Source organism: Panthera tigris, chromosome B4 (assembly GCF_018350195.1).
Source record: "Panthera tigris isolate Pti1 chromosome B4, P.tigris_Pti1_mat1.1, whole genome shotgun sequence".
Lineage (NCBI taxonomy): Eukaryota > Metazoa > Chordata > Mammalia > Carnivora > Felidae > Panthera > Panthera tigris.
This window is the reverse complement of record NC_056666.1, coordinates 127261752-127289043: the sequence shown is the minus strand read 5'-3', so window position 1 is coordinate 127289043 and position 27292 is coordinate 127261752. Positions and strand designations below refer to the sequence as shown.

Sequence of the window (27292 nt, the reverse complement as noted above, 5' to 3'; positions counted from 1 at the left end):
TGGAGAGTGGCAGGTGGTTGGTTTGTGCTGGGATAGAAAATGCAAGTGGGGGAGAGAGACCAGTAGATGGACATAACTGGAGAAAGTCTCAAGGGCAACGTCTGTACTGCCCTCCTCTTCAGCAGCCAAGAGCCACATGTAGCTACTTTAAATTAATTAAAATAAAATAAAAATTCCAGGTCCTCAGACTTAATAGTCCCATGCAGCTAGTGGTTGCCATATTGGAGAGCACAGATGTGGAACAGTTACATCATTGCAGGAGGTTCTGTTGGAGGGTGCTGGACTAAATCATTTCCTTATTTGGCAGGCACCTGTCAGGCCCCACCTGGTGTATCACCTGCAGGTGTCAGGTTTCAGAGAGTTTGGTTTGGTTGGTTTGGGGGGAAGAGCACGTGTTGGCTGCCTAGGCTCTCCCTGAAGGGGTAGTGGGATGATGTGTGCAGTTAGAAGAGAAACACTGTACACTTGCTTAAGATCCAAACTTTTTTTAAAGCACTGTTCAGATCAGTATGTAAAGCTCCCAAGAAATATATCATTTCCCCTCTAAGCCAGCAGAGCCACTAGTTTCATTAAAAAGGCAATGGCAAATCTATTTTTAATTTTATTTTTTATTAAAAAACACCCTACTGCTTGAGATTCTAATCTCTAACTGAATAATAGGTGTCATTTTAGAGTTGCAAATAGCCAGTGAAATAGCACGCATTGAGGGTACTTAATAAATAGGATTCAGTGCTTTACATTAGTGGGGGACAAAAATAGGTCAAAAAGCTTTTCCTCTTTCCTTTTGAGTACAATGATCTGACTTTCCAGATGGTGAGGAACCATTTAGAGCCATAAAGGGATCTTGATTTAGATAATGGTAACCTTGCTTAATTTCACAAAATTTATGTTTTGTAAAAGGGGCTTGGCTTTCTTTGAAGTTCTGTGAGCCGTCGATCAATAGTTTCAAATGTTTTTTTGTGACCAAGAGGTTCGGTTTTGAGGCTTTTTGTGATTTACTCCCTGTGTTTTGAAACAGTTTGCCACTGTTTTTGGAGTGCTTGCTTTCAGAAGATTTTTACTTGAGTCCTGATTGTGTCTCTTGGTATTCTGTTTGGTGGGGCAAGACTTGGAAGGGCAGCTCTTGGTTTTCCAACTCAGTATGTGTTCACCCTGTTCAGGTGGTAGATTTCTGTGGAAATCTACTTCAGCCCATGAACTTTGGAGGAGACAATATTGTGCCTGACTTCAGGGTGTGACCTTCAGGGGTAAGACAGATCACCCTCACCACCGTGATTTGAGTGGGCACATGGCTTAGTCAGAGCCAATTAGATGTGATGGGACTTTTGTAGGGACTCTTGAGAAAGGTGCATGTGTTCTTTTCCACTGGCCTTGAACCTTAGAGGGGAGAGCTGTGCACATCCTAGCTACATCCTACCTGGCAGCTGTCTCTTCACAGCTTGGCATCTGCAAATGAGGTCAGTGTGGATAAGAGCAGAGCTGAGAACTGGAGAGAGACCAGGTCATCCCTTAGACCTAGATCAAACCTTGCCTGAGGGCAGATCTACCCTTGGACTTCGTAGATTATAAGCCACTAAATTGTCTGTTTTGTTTAGAATAGTTTTTCTATCCTTTGCAACTGGAAAAGCCTCCCTTCTTAAATATTCCTAAAGGAAAAAACAATGAAAGTATTTGCCTATCACCTAAGGTTATTGTAAAGGTGAAGGAAGGTGACATATCCAGAAGCATTTTTTCAAAGGGTAAAATCATACTGGTATCAGATATTTGTAAGAAAAAAGATGTTAGAGCTTTCCAAACCAAATTTTGACTTTGTTATTTATTTATTTATTTATTTATTTATTTATTTGATAAGGAGCAACAATTTAGTTTCATTAATCAACGTTAACAGAAGAGACTAGACCATATTATAACATTCTCAGTATTTTCCCAAAGTGAGCTGGCCTCCAAAAATAATTTTTAAATGAATATATGTAAAAGTAGTTCTTAAGAACTGGGAGTAAAACTGCAAAAGGGTTCTTTATTTTTAGGGCCATTTTTGGTTTTCTAAACTAGGTCCTTTTTTAGTGTATTAATTTCCTAGATTTTTAAGTGGGGCTTTCCATTTTGAGAGGCACCTATTTAGTGCCAGGCTAGCTGTTTTGCATAGGATGTTATTAAATCAAATACTTTTATATTAAGCATGAGGTAGACTGGAATCCCAAACCTAGTCACAATGGGCGTGTGTTTTTCACATTATACAAATTTTTCTCTATTGATTTGTGTTGTCTCTTACCTTTTGCCATTCAGAGGCATTTTAGAGGCATGTTCTCTAACTGACCTGTGGATGGTTGAATAATGATTTCATAATCCACAATTGACTGGAATAAGCAGAGTTTTATGTCCTAAACAGCAGGAAGTGCATGGGCTTTGTTTTGAGGTTGGGTGGATGTGGGTTTGAGACCTGGAGCCCCCACTCCTGGGTCTGGGTGACCTCATCTGAAAAAAGGAAGGATCACGGTTCTCTGTGGTGGGTTGGTTGTGAGGACTGAAGGGGGTGATACGTGTCAAAGCACCTCACACCTGGTAGGTTGTCAGTAATTACCTTTCTTATTTTTCTTTTTTTATTCATGTAGATGAGGTATTTTCAGGCAGTGAGTCTAGCTCTAGGGAAATTAGGAATTTTATTAAAGAACCAATTGATCCCAGTAGCATCCATCTTTTAATTCTTTAGACTACTAAAACTTGTGCTCAGCAGATGTTCTATTTTTTGAGATCTGGGCAAGTTTTTAGGTAGAAAGATGAGGAGGTTCTCTGTTCAGACATGTGAAAATATATTGGTCCATTCATTTATTCATTCATTCAAATTATAATTGGGACCTTCTCTGCCAGGTGTTGAGGAAACATCTTTCTTTTCACCTGTCCTAAGTCATTTCTTGAGTTCCTAGTAGGTCTGTGGACTTGGGGTTATTTCTGGAGCTGATACTTAGATAAAAGTAGAGTTTTCCACCAAAATTACGTGTTTGCTTGCTCTCTTGGGTTAGATTTTATTGTCATGGGAATAGTCTGTTTCTTTCATTTTCCCCCTCTCTTGATGCAAATAAAAATGTGGAAACTCTTAGGGGGAAAATGGAGGGTATAAATTCTGCAGACAAAATCCAGGAGACCCAGGAGCTCTGGGGAGAGTCACCAGGAGGTGGAGGGAGGTTCGTGGCACAGAACTTTTCAGCACTGGAGCTGTCCACCAGCCGGGTGGGTTGTTTCCTCATGCAGGTGGAGATCTACTGGCCAAGGTGCTTCATCAGAGGCCAAAAGGACAATTTTTAAAACAACATTTTTTGGGGCACCTGAGTGGCTCAGTTGGTTGGGTGTCTGACTTCGGCTCAGGTCATGATCTCACAGTTTGTGAGTTCAAGACCCACATCGGGCTCACTGCTGTCAGCACAACCCTCTTTGGATTCTCTGTCCCTGTCTCTCTCTCTCTGCCCACTCACGCATGTGAACATGCTTGCTCGCTCTCTCTCTCTCTCAAAAAAAAAAAAAAAATTAAAAAAATTTTTGAGATATAGTGGTTTTATGAGTTACTAAAGATTGAGTAGAGGAAATTCCAGCATCCATAGCCCCAGCTTAGAATGTCAAGAGAATCTTGACGTTCAGACCGTGTGATAAGAGACAGCAGTGGGGAGTGGTCTAGAGCAGGCATTAGCAAACTACAACCCACCGCCTGAGCCCATGAGATAAGAGTGGCTTTTATTACATTTTTCAGTGGTCAAAAAAATGAAAAAAAAATACTGTTTCATTGCATGTGAAAATTATGTGAAATTTAAATGTCAGCGTCCACAAGGAAGGTTTTGTTGGTACACAACCACACCTGTTCATTCACTGTTGTCTGTGGCTGCTTCCCACTACAAGGGCAGAGTGGCGTAGTGGCACCAGAAACCATATGGCCCTGAAGCCCAACATATTACTGTCTGACCTTTTACATAAACAGCATGCTGATCCATGCTCTAGGGCAGAGCTTTCTGATGCTTCTCACCCTGAAGCATCGTGGAAAATGATGACGTTTGCTCAGTGGACGGTGCCCTGCTGGCCCAGGACTGGGGGAGCAGTGCCTCACCACACCTGAAATCCTCGTTCGGAGACTGGCCAGGGGCTTCAGCCCCACCTGCGGCTGTTTGATATGGACACTCGCCTGGGCTTGCTCCTTTGCAGCTCCTTGAACGTGCCTCAAGACTCAGATGTTCCCATAAAGATGTTCTCACAAAGCTCTTTATGGTTTACAAATGCTTTTCACTCTTGCTGCTGTATTTTGGTCTTTGTTCTCAGGCACTAGGTCTGCCTTTCATAATCCGTTTGAATTAGCCCTTCTTGAAGGTGTTAAGGGCAGGTATGAAAGCGTTAAGAATTGCGTAATGTTGTTGGGGAAACAGTATATATGTGGAAGGATTTATATATGTGGAAAGGAGGGTGTTACAAAGACTCTGCCTTTGACACGACTGTCATGGGCTCTGCCACATTCCCAACACCTGTGGATAGCAGTGGTCTCCCCCTTGTTGATGGGGACTGTTGTGGGCATATGTGTTCATTGCCTTAAGGGTGGGCAGCCGACACGGCCATTGCAGAGTCTGGGCAGCATTTTTTGTAGTGGGCTAGCATAGGAACCCGAAACCTGATGCGATAATGGTGACTAGTTATGTGTATCTTTTAGAGAATCTTAACTAGAAATACAGAGAGGAGCAGTCACTTGGCCTCAAGAAAAGAAGTAGAGAAATTCATTCCTGTGACAAATAGTTACAGTGTTTCTTCTATGGATGAGGCACTCTTCTAGGGGCATGAAGAAGCAAAGTCCCTTCCTTCTTGGATATTACATTCCAGGGTGAGGCAATATAGAAAAATGCTTTTTATTGTTTTGAAAGACAAGTGCTATAAAGGAAATAATCCAGATCGATGGGCTAGAGAGTGGACAGTAGAAGGGAAGGATTAGGTGTCAGGGAAGGCCTCTTGGGGAGGAGACAGCTGAAGGCTGTGATAAAGCAGCTGTGCAAAGATAGGACAGTAGAGCATTTGAGGCAGAGGGATCGGCAAGTGCGAAGGCCCTGAGGTGCAAGTGAACTTGGCTTGTTCAAAGGACAGAGAAAAGCTGTTGTGTCTGAGATGTAGCAGTGGGATATGAGATTGGAGGAAACGAGGCCAGATCTTAGAGACACATGGAGCCATGGAATCCGCTCGTGGCAGAGCCCATGCTCCCCCAGCTGAGGTCACTTGTGCTGCCTGGGTTCTAGTGGCCAGTTCTATATTGCTTGGTTATACTACGGCTGCTATTCTGGGGTTCATGGGAGGGGCTGTCTCCCTTTTTGTCCTTAAAGTGTTCATGGTAAATTGTCATTATCTGAGCTGGCCTCATTAAGTCTGTGTTTTTCGCAATCAGATCTGAATCACAGCTAGTACTCATAATATGCCAGGACTGTCTTCACACTTTACATGGATTGACTCATTTTTCCCCAGCCAGGTATATAACCATGATCTTCCCCATTTTACAGACTGAGAACCTGAGTCCTGGAGAGGTTAGGTTACTCGTCTCCAGTCACCAGCTAGGAAGTGGGAGGGCTGAGGTGTGAACCCAGGTGGCTAATTCTGAAGCTAATGCTGCCACTTGAAAGAGGGATGCAACTCAGGCCCTGGCTGTGGAGCCAGGCATGGACGGGACTAGCTGGGAATAGAGAGAGTGTGGGATTGTGGGTGGGTGTAAACGGGCAAGATGAAGCCCAGCCAGGTGCAGGAATAGCCTAGGTGGCACGGGTTCGTGATGTGCGTGAAGCAGCGAATGGACGGAAAGATAAGATGAGGCGTGTGCTTGGTCCTCTTGACCAAGGGAATCCTCCCATTCTCCCAGCAGGACTGTGAATGGGAAGACTAACACTTAGTTGGTGCCACTGCATGCCAGACATGTGTTATTGTATTTAACCCTCCCCAAAACCCTGCAAGGAGGTGGCCTAGATCCTGTTTTGCTGCTGAAGCACTGTGCTCAGAGAGCTGGAGAGCTCTGCCATCAGCCCCTAGCAGGAAAGGCACAGATCCAGGATTTGAACTTTTGAACTGACTCCACTGTCTTTCCACTTCATCACACCTGCTCTGTCCAGCCTGCAGGAAGCAAGCTGAACAAGAAGAGCAAGCTGCACTCCACATAGGTCGTTGTCAACCTTTTCTGGCTGTGGATCCCTTTGGAGAGGCTGTTACAATGTGGCCTCTTCCCCAAAGGGTCTCGTTTGTGCATATTTGCATGTGCACAGTTTTGCATGCACATGGAAGGACTTTACTGCATCTCTTGAATGGGTCCGGAACCCCGTTCCCACTCTCTCAAAGTCAGGCTGGACCCTGACATACCAACGCAGTGGGGAAGAAGAGGAACAGAGTGACTCCTGACCGCTCTTCTTATATGGATCCAATAAGCTGTGACCTCTTTTACCTAAATAGCATACCTTTAAGTGCCTAGTCATGTGTCGGGTCTAGGACCAAGAGCTTACGGCTTCATTTCATCTCAATGTCCCCGTGATCCTCTGTTAGAGGTATTGTAATTTCCTCCATTTTAAGGATGGTAGAACCAAGCCTGGAGTTTGGGGGATTGATCCTTGCCAGCTGAGCTTCAGAGCCTGGATTCTAACTTAGCTCTTAGTTACACTGAATCTCAAAGTAGTCAGGCTGCAGTTAGTGCCAGAATGTTCTTAGCATGAATAAACAAGTGCTTGTAGATATTGCCAGGACCTCAAATGTCATTTCTCACCTGTGCCTCTGTTAGGCAGCTCAGATCCACGAGCCTGGGGAATGCTATTGAATTTCTGGTTCCGTCTTGAATGCCATCGATGCATTAATTAACGTGGCTACAAAAGCACCTGACACTCCTGGAGGGCTGTGGGGATGTGGAGTCCTTGCCGTTTCTGTCGCACGCAGCAGTGCAGTTAATCCCCCCGCTGAGACAGCGCCAGGCCAGCCAGGGGGTTGACAGTCACAAGGGGTTTGCACAGACTTGCCTGCCATTACGGACCCCAAAGTGCAGGATTGTAAACGGAAAAACACTTAAAGATGCCACATGTTGTGTAAACGCCTCTCTCGCGGTAAAATATTATACCAACATAAACCCCTCATAAACATGTAATAATAATTTACGTGTAAGCACCAGCCATAAAGTGAAATTCAGCTCGATCCAGTTTTGCAAGAATTTTCCCTGGCGGAGAGTGTTAGCCATTGTGCGAATTCTCATCTGGGTGAAGAAAAACAAAATCCATTTCCCTGAGAGTAGTTATTCTTTGAAATAGCTCTGGCCTCAAACTTTAGAGGGAAAATTATCCTGCGTAGGAAAATGCTAACTGTATCATTTCTAAGGCTGTAGCTTTGCTGCCGAGGCATATTAATGTGATAGAAACTTTACTCAGGGCTTATAACTTGCCACTGCTTGATTTTTTTTTTTTCATTTAAAGAAGAGTAAAATGAGTGAGCAATGTTCTTTTTTTCCCCAGCACTTTTCCTTTGAATATTCACTTTATGGCTTAGCTTTTTAAAAACAAAACTTTAATTGTTTGGCTTCAGTGTTTGTAAACTACAGGTGGGAATAAGAAAAAAAATTGCTCATATTTCTAGTGCTCCCTGGTTATTTCTTAAGGTAGATATTTTATATTTATCGGATTATGGTTATCATTGACCTCTCCTTCAGTCGTAAGCTCCATGAGAGAAGAAAGAGGCTTTTAGATCTCAGCATATAGTAGATACTCAATAAATGTTTTGCAGTAAATGTCAGCTCCTTAGGAGGGAGTAGAAGGAATTAGGTTTTATTTTCTTGAATCCCTCTTAGCGGTTAAGTCTGAGAAGTCCAATGTTCTCATGGTACAATGACGGTAATTAACACACTAAGACTGACCTGGGTGTGTTAGTTAGGGCTGTTGTTACAAAGCACCACAGAATGAGGGGCTTAAACAACAGAAATGCATTTCCTTACAGTCCTGGAGGCTGGAATTAGGGGGTTGTTTCTCCTGAGGCCTCTTTCCTTGGCTTGCAGATGACCGTCTTCTCCCTGTGGCCTCACATGGTCTTTCCTCTGTGCGTGTCTGTCCTAATGGCCTCTTCTTATAAGGACACCAGTCAGATCAGACCACCCTAGAGATGTCATTTAACTTTAATTACTTTAAAGACCCCAGCTTCCAAATACAGTCGCAATCTAAGGTCCTGGGAGTAAGACTTCAAAACATGAATTGGCAGAGGTTAAGGTGGGGCGGGGGGGGGGGGGGGGCGCAGGGGTGGAGGGCCAGGTGAAGGAGGAGACACGGTTCTACCTGGAACAGGGAAGTTACTGACTTGATTATAGGGCTTTGTAATTGGTGAAGCACCATTCACCTGTTTTGGTATTACTGAGGAGTTTCAAATCTAATTGAAGATACAGTATAATTAATATCATGAAAGTCAATTCACAGGCTGGTATATTCTAAGATCTTGGCGAACATGGTGCTTTGGGGTTCTAGAGAGGACCTCATTCTACCCCTTTCCTGCACACGTTCTCCTGTGGAAGGTACACGTGCATCCTGGGGCTTAAGGAATTGCTGTGGCCTGCCTTTACCTACCTGAGGACAGGGTCACACTTCAGACGCTCCACAGTACCTGCAAAGTCCTGTCTGGCCTAGTTCATTAACAGTGGCCTAATAACAGCACTTACTGAGCGCTTACTGTTTGCTGGGCACAGTTCTAGTTGGGCTCCTATCTAGAGTTTTGGTAAGCTCCTCCAGGATAGCATAGCATGTGCTGGAGTTTGTATTTTTTAAAAAAAGTTTTTTAACGTTTATTCATTTTTGAGAGAGAGACAAGAGCACAAGTGGGGAGGGGCAGACACACACACACACACACACACACACACACACACACACACACACACAGAATCCAAAGCAGGCTCCAAGCTCTGAGCTGTCAGCACAGAGCCTGATGCGGGGCTCGGATCCACGAACCGTGAGATCATGACCTGAACTGAAGTCGTTCACTTAACTGACTGAGCCACCCAGGTGCCCCTGGAGTTTGTATTTGAAACCCAGGGGGCAGCTCACCTACCCTATGCCCTCGGGGTGGAGCCAGCCTGTTCCCAGCCCTCTGGGGTTGCCTCAGCTCAAAAGCCCTTCCTGACTTCCTGTCTGCAGAGTTCTAAACTGGGCCCAAGCCACAGCTCCTGGGAAGCTTGGAAGCTCTGGCTCTGCGTCCTGGGTCCCTTGGTCATCGACTTCACTTTTGGTTAAGACATGAGTTTGTCTTGGTCCCTCTGTGTTTTTGGTCATCAGACACCCATCCCCCTCTCAGGGCTGTTCCTCATCTATTTTGTCGCTTAGATGGGGGCTCTTGGAGTATATGGGACTTAGGCTTTGTGTCTGCCCTTACATCTGATCCATGCATGAGGGCAGAAGATAGCTGGGGGCCTCCAGGGCCCCAGGGAGGGGCTCCCTGGGAATCTGGTTGTTATGGCAGGTGCTGGGACTCCCTGTGCTCTGACAGGGGAAGTAAGGAGCAGTATTATGGGGCCCTGGAAAAAGGGCCACTGACTAGAGGCTTTCAGGGGAGGCATTTGATTCCAGAACCTTGAAAACTGATTTGGAGTTAGCTAGAAAGAAAGGAGGGAGGGCCTGCCAGTCAGTGGGAGCTGCAGGAACAGGATGGTGAGGGACTTTTGAGATAAGTGGTGGAAGGCACTGTTCAAACCTGTTAGTACGACTGCCCAGGTGCCTGGGATTTGGAAAGGTGAAGTAGGTGTCAGGGGATGATCCCTGGGCCAGGTTGGGAGGGGCTCTGTGTGCTGGTCAGCAGCTTGAATCTCCTCTTCTTTGGGGGCTCAAGTCTGTGTGCAGGTACATGTGCGTGTGTGGTGCACCTGCATGGGCACCTGTGGGGGTGTGTGTGTGTGTCGTGTGGACTCTGTCCTGTAGATCCCAGGTTACCCAGTGGTGCACCTGTGCCTGAGTGAAAGGGGTCCATGGACTTGACTGTGAAGGCTGGAGGGCTGGACGTGAAGGCACTAAGGAGAGAGGCAGACATACCATGTACGTTCTCATTCAGTGATCTTTTTTAAAACTGAAAAGTACTTTTCCAGCATCTGCTTCCAGGAAGTCATCGTCAGCCCCAAGAGTGCTCCTGTGAGCCCCCAGGGCCACCCGAGGCCTCGGGGCTGGCATTAGGTCCTAGTGCAACTACTGATGAGCCTCCCACCCACCCTCTCGGCTGCTCTCTCCCACTGTCGGCATCTTTTCATCTCTCCAGACTTGTCTCCTTGTTCTCAGGTGTGTTACCGGAGGAGTAGGAAAGGAGGGGCAGAGGAACAGTACTCATATGCACCCCGTGCAAGATAAAGTACTGCGTTTTATGTAACGCTTCTCTCAATGAGTTTTTTGGTCACTCCTTTGTTCTGTGTAACTCCAGAATCTCTGCTAATCTGGAAATAGTATCACCACGACCATCCCCTTCATTACCACCACCGCCTGTCCCGTTACTATCATCACCACCAGCATCATATCATCCTCTCTGGCCTCTAGAATACAGGTGTACCCCAGTCCTTGTTCTTTATGCTTGACATAAATGAACTCACTTAATTTGTATAACAACCCTGGGAGTTAGTCACTTCGCCTTACTTCACCTTTGAGGTGTTGCAGCCTTACTTCGCCTTTGAGGCGTGGGGATGTTAAATCAGTTGTTGAGACCACACAGCCGCTGAGCGGCCGAGGTGGAACCCCACCCCAGGCTGTCTGGCGCAGTGTGAGCCGTTGCTGCCTCTCACGGAGCAAACGTGTCCCTGGTGGTGTCTCCACCCGTGCTCCAGGGAGGGGGTGTCCTGGATGGCAGCCGGCTCCCTCTGCCTTGGCATCTGCACACTGTTGCTTTCCTGTGCTCTTGAGAGCTCCCCGAAGGTTTATGTTCGAATCGAGAGTGGTCAGCACTTGCTCATGGAAAGTGATTAAACTGCACAACTTGTGTCTGTCAACCTCAGAGGTGGACTGTCCGTTGAAGACCGAGTGGCCGTGGGTCTCAGGCCTTGGGGGTGGCAGCACGCACCATCGCTTTAATAAATGAGCTGAAAGCATCCTTGGCCTCCAGCCTGAAGGGCCTTGTTGACGGATGGGCAGATGGTACGTTACATCTGTCGCTGGGGTGGCGCTCCTTACCTCCCCCAGGCGCTTTCGCTCTCCTCCCTTTCTGGGACCGTCACCTATAGTCTCTCAAGCGGGGACCCGGCCTGCCTCCTGCCTCCATCCTCAGGGAGGGGTGGTTTCCTCCCAGCCTGTCTGGAAGCTCTGTGGCTCAGAAGGAGTTAAGTCCAGCCAGGCTGCCTCCTGGGAACCTGTCCCCCTGGATCACTGTTGGTTTTAATCTTCATTATCTTGAATGACAATGCTGTCAGCACCCAGGAGGGGTCCTTGAACAGCCAGATGGTGGCTGGATTTTTCTGCCAGTCATCAGTTTTCCTCTGATTGCAGCACAGGTGCAGGGAGGAGCTGGTTTTTACTCCCTCAGGTTTCCACTGCTCCAGTCCATCCCCCCAGGGACCCTTAAAGGGACTATTAAGGCTGGGATGGGATTCCAGAGAAGTAAGGCAATGGATTCATCAATAGTTCTTGATGCTGACTGTACACAAATAAAAAAATTTTTTTTTAATATTTATTGAGTCCCTACTATGTGCCAGGAGCTACACACTGGGGATATAGGAAGGAGCAAAGCCAACCCCATGCTCCAGTGGGTCTTCTAGTGAACAAACAAGCACGGATTATGTCAAGTGCAGGAGGTACTGAGAAGGGAAACTAAAGAGGGTGACTGGGCCATGAGCATGGGGTGGGATGTTGTTTTAGAAAAAGGTTTTTAAGCCTCCTGGAGAAAGTAGCAAGTAATCATGGTCCTGAGTGAGGCGGGGAGGCAAGCCACCTAGATAAGCAGGGAAGAGCATTTCAGAGAGAGGGAACAGCAAGAATAAGGGCCCTGAGTGCAGAATGTGATTGATTTTTTTTTTTTAATGTTTATTTCATTTTTGAGAGAGAGAGAAAAAGCATGAGCAGGGGAGGGGCAGAGAAAGAGGGAGACACAGAATCTGAAACAGGCTCCAGGCTCAAGCTGTTATCACAGAGCGCTACGTGGGGCTCGACCTCACAAACTGTGAGACCATGACCTGAGCTGAAGTCGGATGCTCAGCTGACTGAGCCACCCAGGCGCCCTGCATGGAATGTGATTAGAAAGGAGACTCTGGGAGCTGAGGAATGGGTGTGAAGAGGTGCACACCAATTTTTCTTTTCTTTTTCCTTCTTTCTTTTTTTTTTTTTTTTCTTTTTAATCCTCACTTTCAGGTATGGCCAAATGAATATTCTCAGCCTTATCAATCAGGCTAGCAATTTCTCTTTCCTTGGGGAGAAGAAGAAAAGTGTTGGCAATAAAGGGGGTAGAGTGGCAGGTGCATTTTCTCTTCCATCTGGATTAAATTTAAAAAGATGCTTTCAGGTAGAAATGCTAGAGCTCAGTTTAAGAAACAGAAGTCCAGGGGCGCCTGGGGGGCTCAGTCGGTTAAGCGGCCGACTTCGGCTCAGGTCATGATCTCACACTCCGTGAGTTCGAGCCCCGCGTCGGGCTCTGTGCTGACCGCTCAGAGCCTGGAGCCTGTTTCAGATTCTGTGTCTCCCTCTCTCTGACCCTCCCCCGTTCATGCTCTGTCTCTTTCTGTCTCAAAAATAAATAAACGTTAAAAAAAATAAATTAAAAAAAAAAAAAGAAACAGAAATCCAAAGATGGGGGGGTGCTATTTGGAACTGATGTTGGTCTGTTCTTTCTTTTGTCTTTCTATATCGCTCTTACAGAATTTTGATACTTTATTACATTATATATATACATAACATATATAACAAATGTAACTTATACCTCTATATTATTTACATTTTCTCATTCATTCATTTATTCCTTCAGTTTTCCTTTACCAAGGATGCCACTTGTCAGCTACTACTTTAGGGACTGGGAATTTATTTAATTTTTTTTTTTTATTTTTACAATTTTAATGTTTATTTATTTTTGGGAGAGAGGGAAACAGAGCACAAGCAGAGAGAGAGGGAGACACAGAATCCAAAGCAGGCTCCAGGCTCCGAGCTGTCAGCACTGAGCCCGATGTGGTGCTCAAACTCATGAACTGTGAGATCATGACCTGAGCTAAAGTCAGAAGCCCAACCAACTGAGCCACCCAGGCGCCCCCCATTCCTCTTTTTAGATTTTACCTCTTTTACCTCTAGAGAGAGTGGTCCCTCACTGAGAAGATATAAAACTCTTTCTTCCTTCTTTTTGCCTCCGCCTTCAACACCAGGCCTCAAAGAAGAGCCCATGGCCAAGGCTTTCACATTCTCAGCTGGGCCATCAGAATCTGGCTTCCGTTCCCAAGCTGCAGTCTGTGCTGTCAGTGAGCTGGTTGTTAGGTCTACGCGCCCCTCTTCCATCCTCCCCCTTCCTGAACCAGGTGGCGCATTTCATCCCACAGATCACCTCCCGCTGCTGCAGAGGCCTCCTCCTGGGCACTTCCTGGAAAAGGATTCTCCACACTCAGCTAGCTCCTTGAGGACTCCCATCCAGCTGGCTATGTCGACACCCCTTCTCCCGCCCTTCAAACGCGGGTCACCTCCAGGTTCTGTGGCTTCGCCTCATTCATGAGCTCGCCCCCTGGGTGCGTGGATGTGTTTGCCCACCTGCTCTGTTGTGGCAGCTTTATACTTAGTGTGTGGAACGCCGAATCCTTCACCTTCCCTCCTCCTCACGGCTCCCCCTTTATGCTCCCACTTCTTGTGAAGACAGCACCTTTGTGCCTGTCAACTCATTTCTTCACATCCACCAAAACCGTAGGAATTCTTGAGCAGTGCTGTCTCTGATGCCCACCCCCTTTGTTCCTTTGCTACTTCTCTTCCCTGTCCCAGCCCTGGTCCTCCAGAGAACAGTCCCCGCAGACCAGCAGGCAGCTTCCCCAGCACCTGGGGACTCGTGAGAAATGCACATTCTTGGGCCCCACCCTGGATCTGCAGAATCTGAGTCTCTGGGGGTGGGGCCCAGAAATCTGTGTTTTAACACTGTCCATCCAGGTAATTCTGATTGTTCCTGAAGCCTGAGAACCAACGAGGTAGGTAACTGAATAAGCCTCCTTCCCCGTCTCCATGACTCATTTCTCTCTGCTCCCATGAGCTGTGCACCACGATGCTGGCTTTCTCTTCCTCAGGAGCAGCCCTGATCAGATCCCAGTTGTCACACACCTCCCTCGTGGCTCCTGCATAGGCCACTGTGTGACAGGTCTGAGGTCACACTGCCCAGGCATGAACCCACGCCAGAACTCTTGAATTTCGTATTTCTGGTCTACTGGGCTCAGAAGTGGCTTTTTTTTTTTTTTTTTTTTTTTTTTTGGCAAATTATATCCCTCTGTAGAGATGTGGCTCATTTTATGCAGCAGATGTACCAAAAATTTATGCACGGTGGATTTTTTGAGGAGGGGGGGAGAAGAGGGTAATAGAATATTCTTTTCAGGGAAGTTGTTTAAATGCCCTGGGAGAAGCCACGGATTGAAGTAGCTTTTGTTTGCTTGGCTGTGTCTTCTGGGGAATTCCAGGCCAAAAACTTTCACCTCTGGCCTCTTCTTTTCAGTTGGAGGAGGCTGGAATGTGCTGATGTCTAAGGCTGTTACTCCAGCATTGGCTATCCTAGGTCTGTGACTCTGAAGGTAAAATATTTGTCTATTTTCTTAAAATTAGGTAAGAAGAGAATTGAAGTAGGCTGAAAAATGTCCCCCACAGATATGAGGTCTTAATCCCTGGAACCTGTAAATGTAACTTCATTTGAAAATCGGGAAAGACCCTTTGCAGGTGTGATTGGTGAACGATCTCCAGATAAGGAGATAATCCTGGATCACTGGGGGTGTGTCCTAAATGCAATCCCATGCATCCTTATAAGACGGAGGCAGAGGGAGATGTCCATGCACAGAAGGGGGGGGAAGGCGATGTGACCACGGAGGGAGGGACTGCTGTCAAGAAGCCACAAGTCAGGGAGTGCTAGCAGCCACTGAAAGCTGGGAGAGGCAAGGACTGGATTCTCCCCTGGATCTGCTGCAGGGAGCCCTGCCCCGGGATACCTTGATTTTGGACTTGTGCCTCCAAAGCTCTAAGAGAGCAAGTTTCTGTTGTTTTAAGCCACCAAGTTTGTGACATAAGGAATTTTACCACAATTAAAAAAAAACAAAACAAACTTTCTTTCTTTCTCTTTTAAAAGAGAAACGAATGTGCCTGTGTTTGAAACGTATGCTAGATGGCAGATGTGTCTGTCTTTGGCACCAGGATTTCTAGGTGTGGGACGGGCAGGTTGGCGTCCTCAGCCCTGCCCCTCCCCAGCCCCGTTCTGATGCTTTCCTAAGCCTCCTGCTCTGCGTTCCTCATTGAGTGGCAGTTTGTGTGTTGCATTCCCGGGCGCTTCCTCCCATCATGCTGCTCTCCCACATGCACACCTGCTGTTTTGTTCCCACTAATTGCAGCTGGGGAGTTTAGTGGCTTCCAGTCTCTGTTGGAGTCAGCATTGATGGGTGGTGGGAACGCCAGGTGGGCTTTGTTTCCCTGTCTTTGTCTCCATCCTGTATTTGGGATCTGATAAATACCCCTATTCTGACATGAAAAGAGTGGCCTCTTGGATGTTCCTTTCTGAGCTTTGTTTTAGAGCGGCTCAGTCATCTGGGACCCCTCCCCCGTTTTCTAGAGTAAAGACCCGTGTTCTCTGCAGAGCGGACTTGGGGGATTCCCTCGGGTGCTTAGTCATGAAGTTGCTTATTTATTGATCAACTACTAGAATCACAAATCAGAACATTTTAAGACAAGTTCCTGGAGATGATCTAACACATTTTCCTCATCTTGCATACGAGAAAGCACAGCCCCCGAGTGTTGCCTCTGGCGTGAGCACTGGTACAATATAACATAAGACCTGGTCCCTATTGCCCACCTGCCCCCATCCCTCTCCTACCTCTCTTTACCAAAGACTGTGCCAAAATGTCTTGGTGGGCAATAGCTGTCATTTATTTAATTTTATAAACAGCTGACATTTACTGAAGCCATACTATGTGTGTGGCACTGCTGTTAGCACATTCCCTATATTATATAGTTCATCCGATTATCATTAAAACCCTATGAGGTAGGTGCTGTTATTAGTAAAGAGTGCCTCGGCTTTGTAATGAGTCAAACCTTTAAATTCTGGAACCATCATTTGCTAGTTAAATTGAAACCTCATATAGAAAATGGGGATAGTAGAGCTCTCAGTAAATATTTATAGGTGAAAGGAAAAAGTAGATGAACAGATAAATGGTGGATTCAGAAAAATACATGTGATTGAGAAATATCAGTCAATAAAATGTTAAGAAAATCCAGGACCTTTGTGTGTGTGTGTGTGTGTGTGTGTGTGTGTGTGTGTGTGTTTTAATGTTTATTTATTTATTTTGAAAGAGAAAGAGTTTGAGCAAGAGAGAGGTAGAGAGGGAATCTTAAACAGGCTCCAGCTATCAGTGCAGAGCCTGACACGGAGCTCAGTCTTACAAACCGTGGGATCATGACCTGAGCCGAAATCAAGAGTCAGAAGCTTAACCAACGGAGCCATCCAGGAGCCCCCTGGGTGTTTCACTTGAGCATGTGACATGAGCCTTTCAGTTCATTCATATTCTCATCTAGAAAATGAGGATAGCAATATTTACCCTATGAGAGTGTTCTAAAGATTGGGTGGGAGAGGAATATAAGCAAAGTACCTAACCCAGTACATAGCACAATGGCATGATCACCCAGTACATGGCAGCAATTTTTGTTAGTTGGTGAGGTACTTGAAGGGCACATGAGGAATGCATTGTCATTGGGCTGTGGGGTGCTCTGGGGTAACTATAAAGTCCTGTTCCAAGGTCTTCCCTTCCAACAGGACAGTCAGTGTGAAGTTCACATGACTCAGTCGGTACAAGGATATCTTGACCCCAAAGGGCAGCAGAAAGAACTCTATCGACCATCAGCCCTGGCCAGAAAATTCCTCACTGTCTAACGGGCAGGCACAATGGACAGAAGGAGCCGCTGGCTGGGTGCAGATGCATCTGTCCACAGTCACACTGTCTATGGGCATGAGTCATTGGCTGTGTCCTCAGACGTGGAGGGCAAGGACAGGGGACAGCATGCCATTGGACCTATCCGATGGGGTGGTTGGAACTGTGGTTTAGGAGGATGGTTGAGCCTAATTCCTTTTCCATTACAGGCCCTGTGTTAACTTGGGCAAGCTCTACTAATTATTTTTTCCACCCTACATTAGTATGTATTGACCTCTGTTCTGTATCAGGCACTGTATTAGGTTCTGGGGAGACAGGAAAAAGACATGGTTTCTGCCCTTGGGCAGGTTTTAGCTCCCCGGAGACATAGCAAGGAGGCAGTAAAATCAGGTGCACTCTGGTACTGTGGATGTATTTATAAAATTTTTTAAGTTTATTTATTTGTTTTGAGAGAGAGAGAAGGAGAGAGTGTGTGAGCTGGGGAGGGGCAGAGAAAGAGAGAACCCCAAGCAGGCTCCACGCTGTCAGGGCAGAGGCCAAAGTGGGGCTCGAAATCACAAAACTGAGATCATGACCTGAGCCAAAATCAAGAGTTGGACGTATGACTGAGACACCCAGGCGTCCCGGGATATATTTATGCACGTGAGCAAGGGCAAGGTGTGTGTTGTGGTCTGAGTATAAGCTCATGAATTTTTCTCGTTGGAGGGCCTCTTGACAGATGACTCATGATTTTGTTTTCTTTTTTAATATATCATTTATATTTGTCATGATGGATTAGATTATGTTATTTATATGAGCAATTCCCAAATCTCTGTGGTTTAAATAACAAGGATTTATTTCTTGCTCATGTAACACACTCATCTGTGGTTGGTATGTGTCTGTGGGGAGGGTCTCTGCTCCGTGTTACTCAATACTCTGGGACTCAAGCAAGTCCCACTCCTTGGAATGTGCTAGATCCCGGTGGCTGGAGGAAGTTGGAACTTGGGAAATCATGTTCTGGCTCTTACAGGCTTTTGCTTACAGTTGGTTGTCCTAAGATAGTCACATGGTCACTGTTCACTTACAGGAGCTGGGGACGATCGGGTCTGCCTGTGATTGGGAGAAGATGAACCAGGTGATTCCTGATAGCCTTAGATTATTCTGACCAACTTCACGTTTGAATTCCTAGGCTAGAGGATATAACAAAACAGTGCATTGAAAGACAAGCTTGAGAAGCTGGCCAGAAACATGAAAAGGAGTGACAGCTTGACATCTAGGAAAAGTACAGGAAAGTCATGTCTGTCTACCAGTGATAAGGTCAGGTAGATCCATTGCGTAGAGCTGATTGCCAGGACGCTTCTTTAGCTCCCGGGGGCACATATAATGTTGTTGCATATAGTAAAAGCTCTTGCTACACAGTGCCTTGGTCAGGCCCATGCCAAGGTTGGGGATATGTAATTAACTAGGATCATTAAGAAAAATTTGGAATATATTTGTTATATTGGTTATAACTCCAGAGGAAGTGTCTTTTCACTTAGTTAAAACTAAATGTAACAAAAACAGTAAGCCTTTTGTTACCCAAAAATGTGACTTCAATAGAACTTGGGTAAATTGAGGCACTGCTGTTTATAGTTTTCCATTTCTTCATGGGCAGTTTGTGAGTGCTTGATTGTTCGCGCAGACCTTAGTCTGTCTCTCTTCTTCTTATTTTTTTCTTGTTCCTTATGCTTATGGTTGTTGAGAATTTCCAGTAGAGTACTGACAGTTGAGCTACTTTGATGTAAGTGTATATGAACACATGCATACATATCTTTCTACCAGGAGAAATATGAGCTTTAGCAAGCAGGAGGTCATTGGCTGGGGTAAAAAGGACACAGGACATCATTTTGGAGTAATCTTTACCTGTTATCTCTGCTCTGTTCTCTTTCTCAGCACGTTCTTCTATATCCTTTGTACAGGTGGCTAGGAAGAAAGATCCTTAAATATCTTTGGCTCACTTTCCTGGAGATCTGCACTAGCTAATCAGTCAAACAAACATTTATCAAGCATGGTTTATATCCCCAATGGCATGGTAGAGAAAGAAAGGGAAATGTCAGTAGGGCCCCCAGACTCTAAGAGCTTACAATTTCGAGATGGGGAGATCAGTCAGGATTTGCCTGTTACGTGCCTCACACTGTTCCAAGCTTATATCACCTAACTTAACCCTACGGTAGGCTTCTGTAGCTGTCAGGTTTTCTATTTGATGATGAAGAGATTGAGACCGGAGAAGACCGCTAACTCTGTTGTGCTTACATAGTGAAGTGGCAGCATTTGGCTGTGAAGCCAGGGTTCTCTTTAAGTCCATTCTGCCCTTGCTGTGATATCTGCCAGCCAGCATGGAGCATTCAGAGATCCCTGAAGCAGAGTGGGATCTCAGGAGGGCAGAGGGGTTTGTTCTGTTTACCACCATGTTCCCGGTGATGACCTGGAAGTCTGGGTGTAGATACAGTGATGGTTAAGAAAGGCTCCTGCCCTGGGTGCCTGGGGGGCTCAGTCAGGTATGCGTCCGACTCTTGATTTAAGCTCAGGTCGTGATCTCATGGATTGTGAAATGGAGCCCCGTGTTGGGCTCTGCGTTGACAGCATGGAGCCTGCTTGGGATTCTCTTTCTCTCTCTCTGCCTCTCCCCCACTTGCGTTCTCTCTTGCTCTCTCTCTCTCTCACAATAAACTTAAACAAGAAGACGAAGAAGAAGAAAGGTTCCTGCCCTCAGGAGTAAACAGTCTAGTGCTGTGTAACTGACAATAAGTTCATCAAGTCGGTGCAGGGAGCCTGCTACCATGGGCAGCGGCACGGGCAAGGGTGCCTCGTGTGTAGTTCATGAGAAGCATTGAGGGTGTTCAGGGGTGTGGCACTGTGTGACTGAGTTTCAGCCAGCATACCTCTTGAGCAGCGGCAACGAAGGAGCAATTTGGGAGGTGAGTTACCAACCGCCCCCCCTCCCCCGCCCTGGCCCACTGCTGTCTCCATCAAGAAGCCATAGGAATGAGAGCCAGCTGCATTCAGATGGCTGCAGGGGGATGGAGAGAAGCACTTGGTCTCATGAGTGGTGAGTGGTAAGCATGGGGAATAAAAGAGAAGAAGGAGCCTGGGAGGGTCTGCACATTCCTGGCTTGGGCAGCTAGCTGGGTGGTGGTGGACCAGGAGGGAGGGCCACATTTAGTGGAAAAGACAATCCTGTTTCAGACAGGACCAGAACACCTGCTTTGGAGTCAAGCCCTCTGTTCTCTCTTAGCTCTTTGACCTCGGGCAGAATCCTTAGCCCACCCTGAGCCTTCGATTCCTGAAACCTGGGAATACAAATGGTACCTCCCTCCTAGGGGTTTTGTAAGGAAATGAAATCGCACACACAAAGCACTTCAAGTTTGACACGTGAATGCCAGCTGCTGCTAGTCACTGATAACCAGTGCTTAATAACTGATGATGAAGATGTGAAAAATGCAGCTTGCTGCAGTGAGGAACGTATTTCATTAGTTGGTTTATTTTGTAGTTTTATGGTTGTATTAACACAAATACAATGCGTGCGCAAGCCGTCTGTCCACTCTCTCCATTGTGCAGCCTGGCGTTGTGATGGGTGACTCTGATGGCCGGCCGGGCTGCTCTTTCCGCAGTGGCTTTGGAGGACACGTGTGAGCAGTGTCCACATCTGTGCAGTGCGACGTGTTGCACATCAGCAACTTCAAGCTCCTTGACGTTGTGGTTTAGGAGCTTCCGGGAGTCACCGGGCAGCATGTGCTTTGCTTTCTTGTTACTCCCGTAACCAGGGTTGGGCGTCACGATCCGTCGCTTGAATCTTCTGTGCACCCTGTTGTTAGTGCTTCTGGGTTCCCTCCAGTTGCTTCTAATTTTGACGACTTCATCTGGCTGGTGCCGGATGAACTTCTTGGTCCACTTTTGAATGGTCTTGGGCTTTACCAGGGGTCTAAGCAGGACATGGCTGCCAGCTTTCCAGGCAGCACTGAGGGCGAGAGTGCAGTGGGGAATTTAATACCTGGCAACCTCTGTTCTCATTTTAAAGAGTCGGGGCAAAATGCTACAGGAGCGAATAAAGGGAAAAAAATTAATCACGTGTCTGTTATGTTGGCAGGCTCTATGTCAGATCCCGTACTAGGCATTTTGCAAATTTTTTGTTAATTATTATAACCATCTCATTAGAGCAGCCTGAATAGCCCCAAGAGTGTAGAATGCTTCAAGAGGTTTGTTTCTCATTCTCCAAAGGAGAAGGTTGGGGAGAGTAAAGGAAGGGGGTGGTATGTCTGCTCCACACAGTGACTTGGGTCCTCATGTGGTCTCGAAGCTGTGGATACTGATGTCCAGCCAGCACAGGACAAGAGCACGGTGCCAGTGCTGCTCACGTCCCACTGGTTAAAACTTAGTCCCCCAGGGTCACACCTCACTGCAAGAAGGCTGAAAACTGTCTCACCTTGTGTATGGGGCTTGGTGAACAGTGAGTTCTCTCCACAAAGGGCCCCACGGTTGGGGGATATGTAGGTTAAGGAAAGTGGATTTAGTGGGATTAAGTAATTCATAAAGGAGGGGTATTTACAGTTCAGATAGTTGAGGAAATTCTAGGATGATGTCTGGGACCATGAGCTGGTACCAAGGAGGCGTGGTGGTGAAGGATGTTGGCATCAGAAATTAAGGACTGGGTAAACCGGTGGTACGGACAGCCACAGGCTGGCTGGAGCTGCCCGGGGATGGTGGTAGAACGGGAAAGGGAAGGAGAAAACCTGAGATCTGTCAGCGACAGAGGGATACAGAGTTTGTGGCCAGAAGGTCTAAACTTCAAACAGGTTATTCAGGGCATTTGTATGTGTGGGATAACTTACTTGTTTAGTCCTCCCATGTGCATTGCAGGCTAGGAGACCCAGGGAGAGCTTCGAGCTCACGTACCCTGGGGAGGAGATAAAATGAGATGTGATGGTGGGGTGGACGGAAATTGGCTGTCGTGGTCAGTACTTTTGGATTACAAAGGTTATGGGAGCCCGTGTGAACTTGGAAACCCGGATGAGACTGCTGGTAAAATGGATGAGTCCAATTCCCTTCAAACTGGTGGTCCTTGAGGTTGCTTTTGAGCGTGGGGATAAATCAGTCTATCAATGCATATTTATTGAACACGTACCGTGTGCCCGAATATTTGTGGCATCCGTTCCTGGGAAGGCAGTGAGAATGGGATGGGGTGTAACCCACAGTCTTGGCCGGAGCCGGCTTGTGGAGAGGAGACGCTCCTGAGGAGGGGTCGAAGGACTGATGGTTCTTTTGGCATCCGAGGGAGTCAGTGATCACGGCACACAGAGCCCCCGAAGGTGGGACCACCTCGGTTCTCACCCGCTGAGTTCTGTGAGCCTTTGCCAAGTCACTGGGCTTGCTGGTCCTTGGGTGTCTCATCTGTTTAAAAATAAACCAGAAAGCGCGGGCAAGGCTGCTTTGTTTTCATTATTCAATAAGTATTTGCTATGTACCATCTGTTCAGGTCCATGGGGCACAGAAGGGTAGGACACAGAGCTGCTGCCCTCAAGAAGCGAAGGAATAAAATAAATACATGCGGGGGGAGGCGGGGAAGGCAAGCTTGTACAGACTGTGGACAGATATTGATGAGAACCCCTGCTGTACAAGGCTCTGCCCCCAGGGCCCCGGCAGTAGGTAGTCTGCCTGCTTCCCGCGTGGTCTCAAGTCCATTCCAGTCTTGTACAGCCACCCCATGCTCCTCCTCTCTCCTCCTCCCTGGTCATTTGGAAAGTACTTCTTAAACACCTACAGTCTATCGGGCTCTGGAGAGACAACCACGAATGAGTTGGCAGGGTCCCTGTCCCCATGGAGCAAATGTTGTCTTTGGAGCAATAGGCTGTAAACGGGCAAACAAGGCGGTTTCACACCTTGGTATGTGCCCCAGGTAAAGCAGAGACAGCAGTGTGATGGGAGTGTCTTGTGGGGTCATGCTGGATGGGAAGGTCTTTGCAGGGGTAGGGGGTGCTCTGGGTTCTGAGGAGGTGGAGGAGCTGCCCCGTGACGGGGGGACCAGCAGCTAACCTGAGGGGTGAGGCTTAGCCGTGGGCAGCAGGAACTGAAGGGGCCACAGTGGTGGATGGCTCAAAGCTGAGTCAGGTGATGGGGGTAGAGTGAATGCATATTGAGACACACGTGAGAGGTGGTGGCCCTCTTCCTAGTCTCTGGCACGTCATAGGCGCTCAGTGAATATTTGTGAAAGAGTGGGTGCCCCCATACACACCACCTCTTTGAACCCCCTTCCCTCCCAGCCGACTCTTCCAACCTTCCAAGGCAAAATGTTTTCCTAAAAGCCCTTCTCCCACTTTTCTTGTTAAAATGCCCTGGCTACATAAGAACTAGCAGCCCACGCACGTGAATAAATCTTGTAAACTGGCTCTCACCGTGCCCGCCATATTGAGCCCTGGGAGCCCCCAGGTTGGAATCCTGAGCCCCTCACTCTCTTGTACTCCATCTTGACTAGGAAAAGAAATGCCATTTATTTAACTCTTATAAACTGGCCATTGTATCATAGGGAGATTTTAATATTTGTGCTAGTGTGAGTAAGTATAGTCATATCTCGTTTTTTTTTTTTTTTAAGTTTATTTATTTTGAGAGAGAGAGAGCATGTGCAAGCAGGGGAGGGGCAGAGAGAGAGAGAGAGAGAGAGAGAGAGAGAAAGAAAGAATCCCAAGCAGGCTTCCCATGTGGGGCTCGAACTCAGGAACAGTAAATCATGACCTGAGCCGAAATCAAGGGTAGCTTAACTGAGCTACCCAGGTGCCCCAGTCATAGCTTGTTTTGTTTTTTTTTTTTTTAATTTTTTTTTTTTAACGTTTATTTTTGAGACAGGGAGAGACAGAGCATGAACAGGGGAGGGTCAGAGAGAGGGAGACACAGAATATGAAGCAGGCTCCAGGCTCTGAGCTGTCAGCACAGAGCCCGACGCGGGGCTCAAACTCACGGACCGCGAGATCGTGACCTGAGCCGAAGTCGGCCGCCCAACCGACCGAGCCACCCAGGCGCCCCATCATAGCTTGTTTTTATAGGTGACACACTGTGGCACAGACTGTCCAAGGTCAAAATAGTTACTGAACTGGGGTGTCCTTCGGGGTCGTCTGCCTGTAAAGGCCCCTTTTCCATGTGCCACACTAGGCTCCCCAGCTTTCCTTCCTCCCTTCTGCCTTCCCTCTCTCCTCAGCCTCCCTATCTGTCAAACATGGATAATGATCTTGTCCTACCTTACCCCTGACCCCCTTCATGATATTGACCTAGCGGGAAGTTGTAAGGCATAACCAGTAAAAATGACAATGAAGCGTTTTGCCAATAGAAGGTGTGCTACTGAATGTTAATTCGCAGCGGAGCCTGTCTCAGATGTGAGGGCACATTTATTAGGTAGCTGTTTAGCTGGCGGGCTTTTTCCTGCCCCCAGCTCGACTAGGAAGCTGAGTCCGGCTCCAGCGGCTTTAGCTCCGTCCTCTGTATTTTTGCTCTGTTTCCCTTCTGTGATCTCTCTGCATGTGGATTCGGTGACTCTGCAGCAACTCAAAAGCTCTTTGGCTCTGTGAACTGGCCAACAGCCACAAGAACAGTGGACGTCGTGCTAGGGATCCAGCCATGAAAGCAGTAGGGGCTGCCCTGAGGGTGTCCTGGTCTAGAGAGAGGAGAAGGGCAAATGTGTGACCAAGCGCGGCAAGCCATGGGAAGGCCTGAGAAAGATGCTCACACATGGAACACCATTGGAGGAGAGGTAAGAGGCAGCCAGAGGGCCTTTCATAAACCTCCGACAGCCTCTGCAGGGGCCTGTAGAGGGAGTGGCCTACAAGGGGCTGAGGTGCGTGGGAGACAAGGTTGTAGGCAAGTGCCAGGTGGGGAAGGCACCGACGTGCCTGGCGAAGGAGAGGACTATGGAAACTACTGAGCTTCAGGGGGTATGTGTTTGACGCTGTGTGTGGGTGTGTGTATGCAGATAATGTGTGTGGGTATACACATGTATATTTACCCATAACACACATACACGCATATGACATTTACCTGGTATCTTAGTTATAGGGACAGATTGGTTGAAGAGAATGACTTGAGAGACAGGTCCTTAGGGAGAGTGACAGTCCCTCTGAGCAGCTTTTCCAGGAGAACATTCTGGAATTTGAGATGGTCAAGTGAGGGTAAACACTGTGTCACAGAGAGGATATTAGTTTTGGAGATCAGACAGACCTGACTTAGAATCTTGGCCTCAACAACTCACTCACTCCCTATCTATTTATTCATCCATCCATCCATCCATCCATCCATCCATCCATCCCTCCATCCATCCCCACTATCTGTGTATCTATCTATGAATCTATCTATCTATCCATCCGTCCATCCATCTGTCTGTCCATCCATGTCTGTCTATCCATCCATCCATTCATCCATGTCTGTCTATCTATCTGTCTGTCTATCTCTCCCTCCTTCCCCCCTCTATCTGTATCCATCATCTGTCTATCTGTCTATGTATCCATCCATCCCTCCATCCATCCATCCATCCGTGTCTGTCATCCATCCATCTGTTGATATCTGTGTCTGTTTGTGTCTGTCAGTCTGTCAAAACAAACTGCCTCTTGAGGGTTACCCTGCATGTTACTCCAGAGGCTGCCTCACGCTGTTCATCTTTGGCCTGGGATTTTCACCCACTCCTTTCCTGCACAGGCCACAGGGGCTACTGTCAGGCTCAGTTTCCATCACTTAGATTCTTGCTATTTGTGAAAACAGTGCAGGCATCCAAACGCCAGGCCATGCTTTGTGTGCTCATTTAATGAGAAACTTGAATGCAAAAGAGGGAAAGTTTGGAGATAATTGGACTCAGGAGGGTTGCAGGTTTTTGGAGGTGATGAGCAGTTGATAGTCTCATAAGAGGTGCTCATGATGGTCTACAAACGGCTGAGCAGCCGGGTTCCTACTTCTAAGGCACATGTCCCCAAGGTCTTCCTCGTGTGGCCACCCCTCCTGCTCTCTGCCGATGCTCAAGGCTGAACACTCGCAGGGCGTCCATGTGCATGTGAATGTGCATGCACCTCCGGTGATGCCCCTTGTGGGAAAGGCAGCAAAGGAGTTCCCACCCTCGCTGCAGCTCTGTTTTGAAACTTCATTTTCATGGCCAGCCTCTTCTCTGAAGTTGCACAAGTGTGTGAGTCCCTGGGCTGGGTTGACAGGCAGGTTCCTGCACTTGGCTCACTGTTGAATGCCAAAGAATGGGTCTTAGATGAAAAGAGTCCTTTTTTTTTTTTTTTAATGGTTGTAGAAGCCATGGTCAAAAGCCAATCACTCACCCACTTGTCTTCGAGCGGATGAAGCCAACACAGTGCTTTTTCTCCGATGGGAGATTCTCCCGGCATGAGGAAAGAAACATAATTGGAAAATGGGCAATATTCACGGAGCAATTACTGTGCCTGTTAATGAGGTTTACATGAAGGCTTCCAGTGAATTAATGAAGAACGGTGATTTTGGCATTCATGTTGAACAGCTGGACAGCTTGATAAGGGAGCACCCCAGGAGGGCCCCGGGCTTAGCCAAGGTGGTAAGCACTGAGGGAAACTCTCTGCTCGGCTAGCCCCTTCCTCGGTTGTCCGTGGTCTCATTACTGTCCTGGGAGAAGTTGAGCATGGTAGGCTCTGGGCTGCAACACCAGGGCTGCCCCACCAAGAGGAGAGGAACCAGTTTGCTTAGGTTGTGGGCGTCCATTTTCCTTGGGCTGTATTCAAGATGTAGCCAGCGGCAAACTGTTAAATCTCCTTTTCTCAGGTGTTCTGATTAGGGATTACAGTGGCTTTTGGGGGACAGCATGTCTTGGGGGAAAGGCACACGCCATTGCAATAGATGGCAGTCTAAGTGATGGCCCTGTCAGTTATGTCTGTGTGTTCCTTGGATGTGTTATTCAGTGGTGGGGAGCTGTGGTTTCTTCCTCTGGAGAAAAGACACTCTTACATCAGTGACCTGTTGTGAGGATCAAATGGAATAGTTCACACGGGATTACATTATGCCTGTGTTAGTCGTTGTATCAGGCAGCGTTCTCCAGAGAAACAGAACCAATAGGACATAGACATATATTTATACCTAGGGGCTTTATTTTAAGGAATTGGCTCACGAGGTTGTGGGAATTGTGAAATCTCTAGGGCTTGCCGGCAGGTGGGAACCTCAGGCAAGAGTCAATACTACAGTCTTGAGGCAGAAATTCTCTGGGAAACCTCAGTTTTGGCTCTT

At 47.2% G+C, this 27292-nt stretch overlaps 2 protein-coding genes across 2 annotated transcripts in view; one reads left to right on the top strand and one right to left on the bottom strand.

The window, feature by feature from the left end:
• LARGE1 (LARGE xylosyl- and glucuronyltransferase 1) overlaps positions 1-27292 on the top strand; it is a 538109-nt gene that overhangs the window by 68427 nt on the left and 442390 nt on the right. The window lies entirely within an intron of this gene.
• Positions 20561-23528, bottom strand: LOC122240540 (60S ribosomal protein L32-like). Its single transcript, XM_042993713.1, has 2 exons — positions 23458-23528; positions 20561-21026 (listed from the first exon to the last, which is right to left on the bottom strand). The coding sequence occupies exons 1-2, from the start codon at positions 23526-23528 to the stop codon at positions 20561-20563; spliced, it is 537 nt and encodes a 178-aa protein (XP_042849647.1).

Coding starts and splice junctions, on each gene's coding strand:
- LOC122240540 (XM_042993713.1), bottom strand. CDS start 23,528: ATGGAGTACAAGAGAGTGAGGGGCTCAGGATTCCAACCTGGGGGCTCC. Junction 21,027..23,457: donor GGCTCAATATGGCGGGCACG/GTGAGAGCCAGT, acceptor TCTCGCCCTCAG/TGCTGCCTGGAAAGCTGGCA.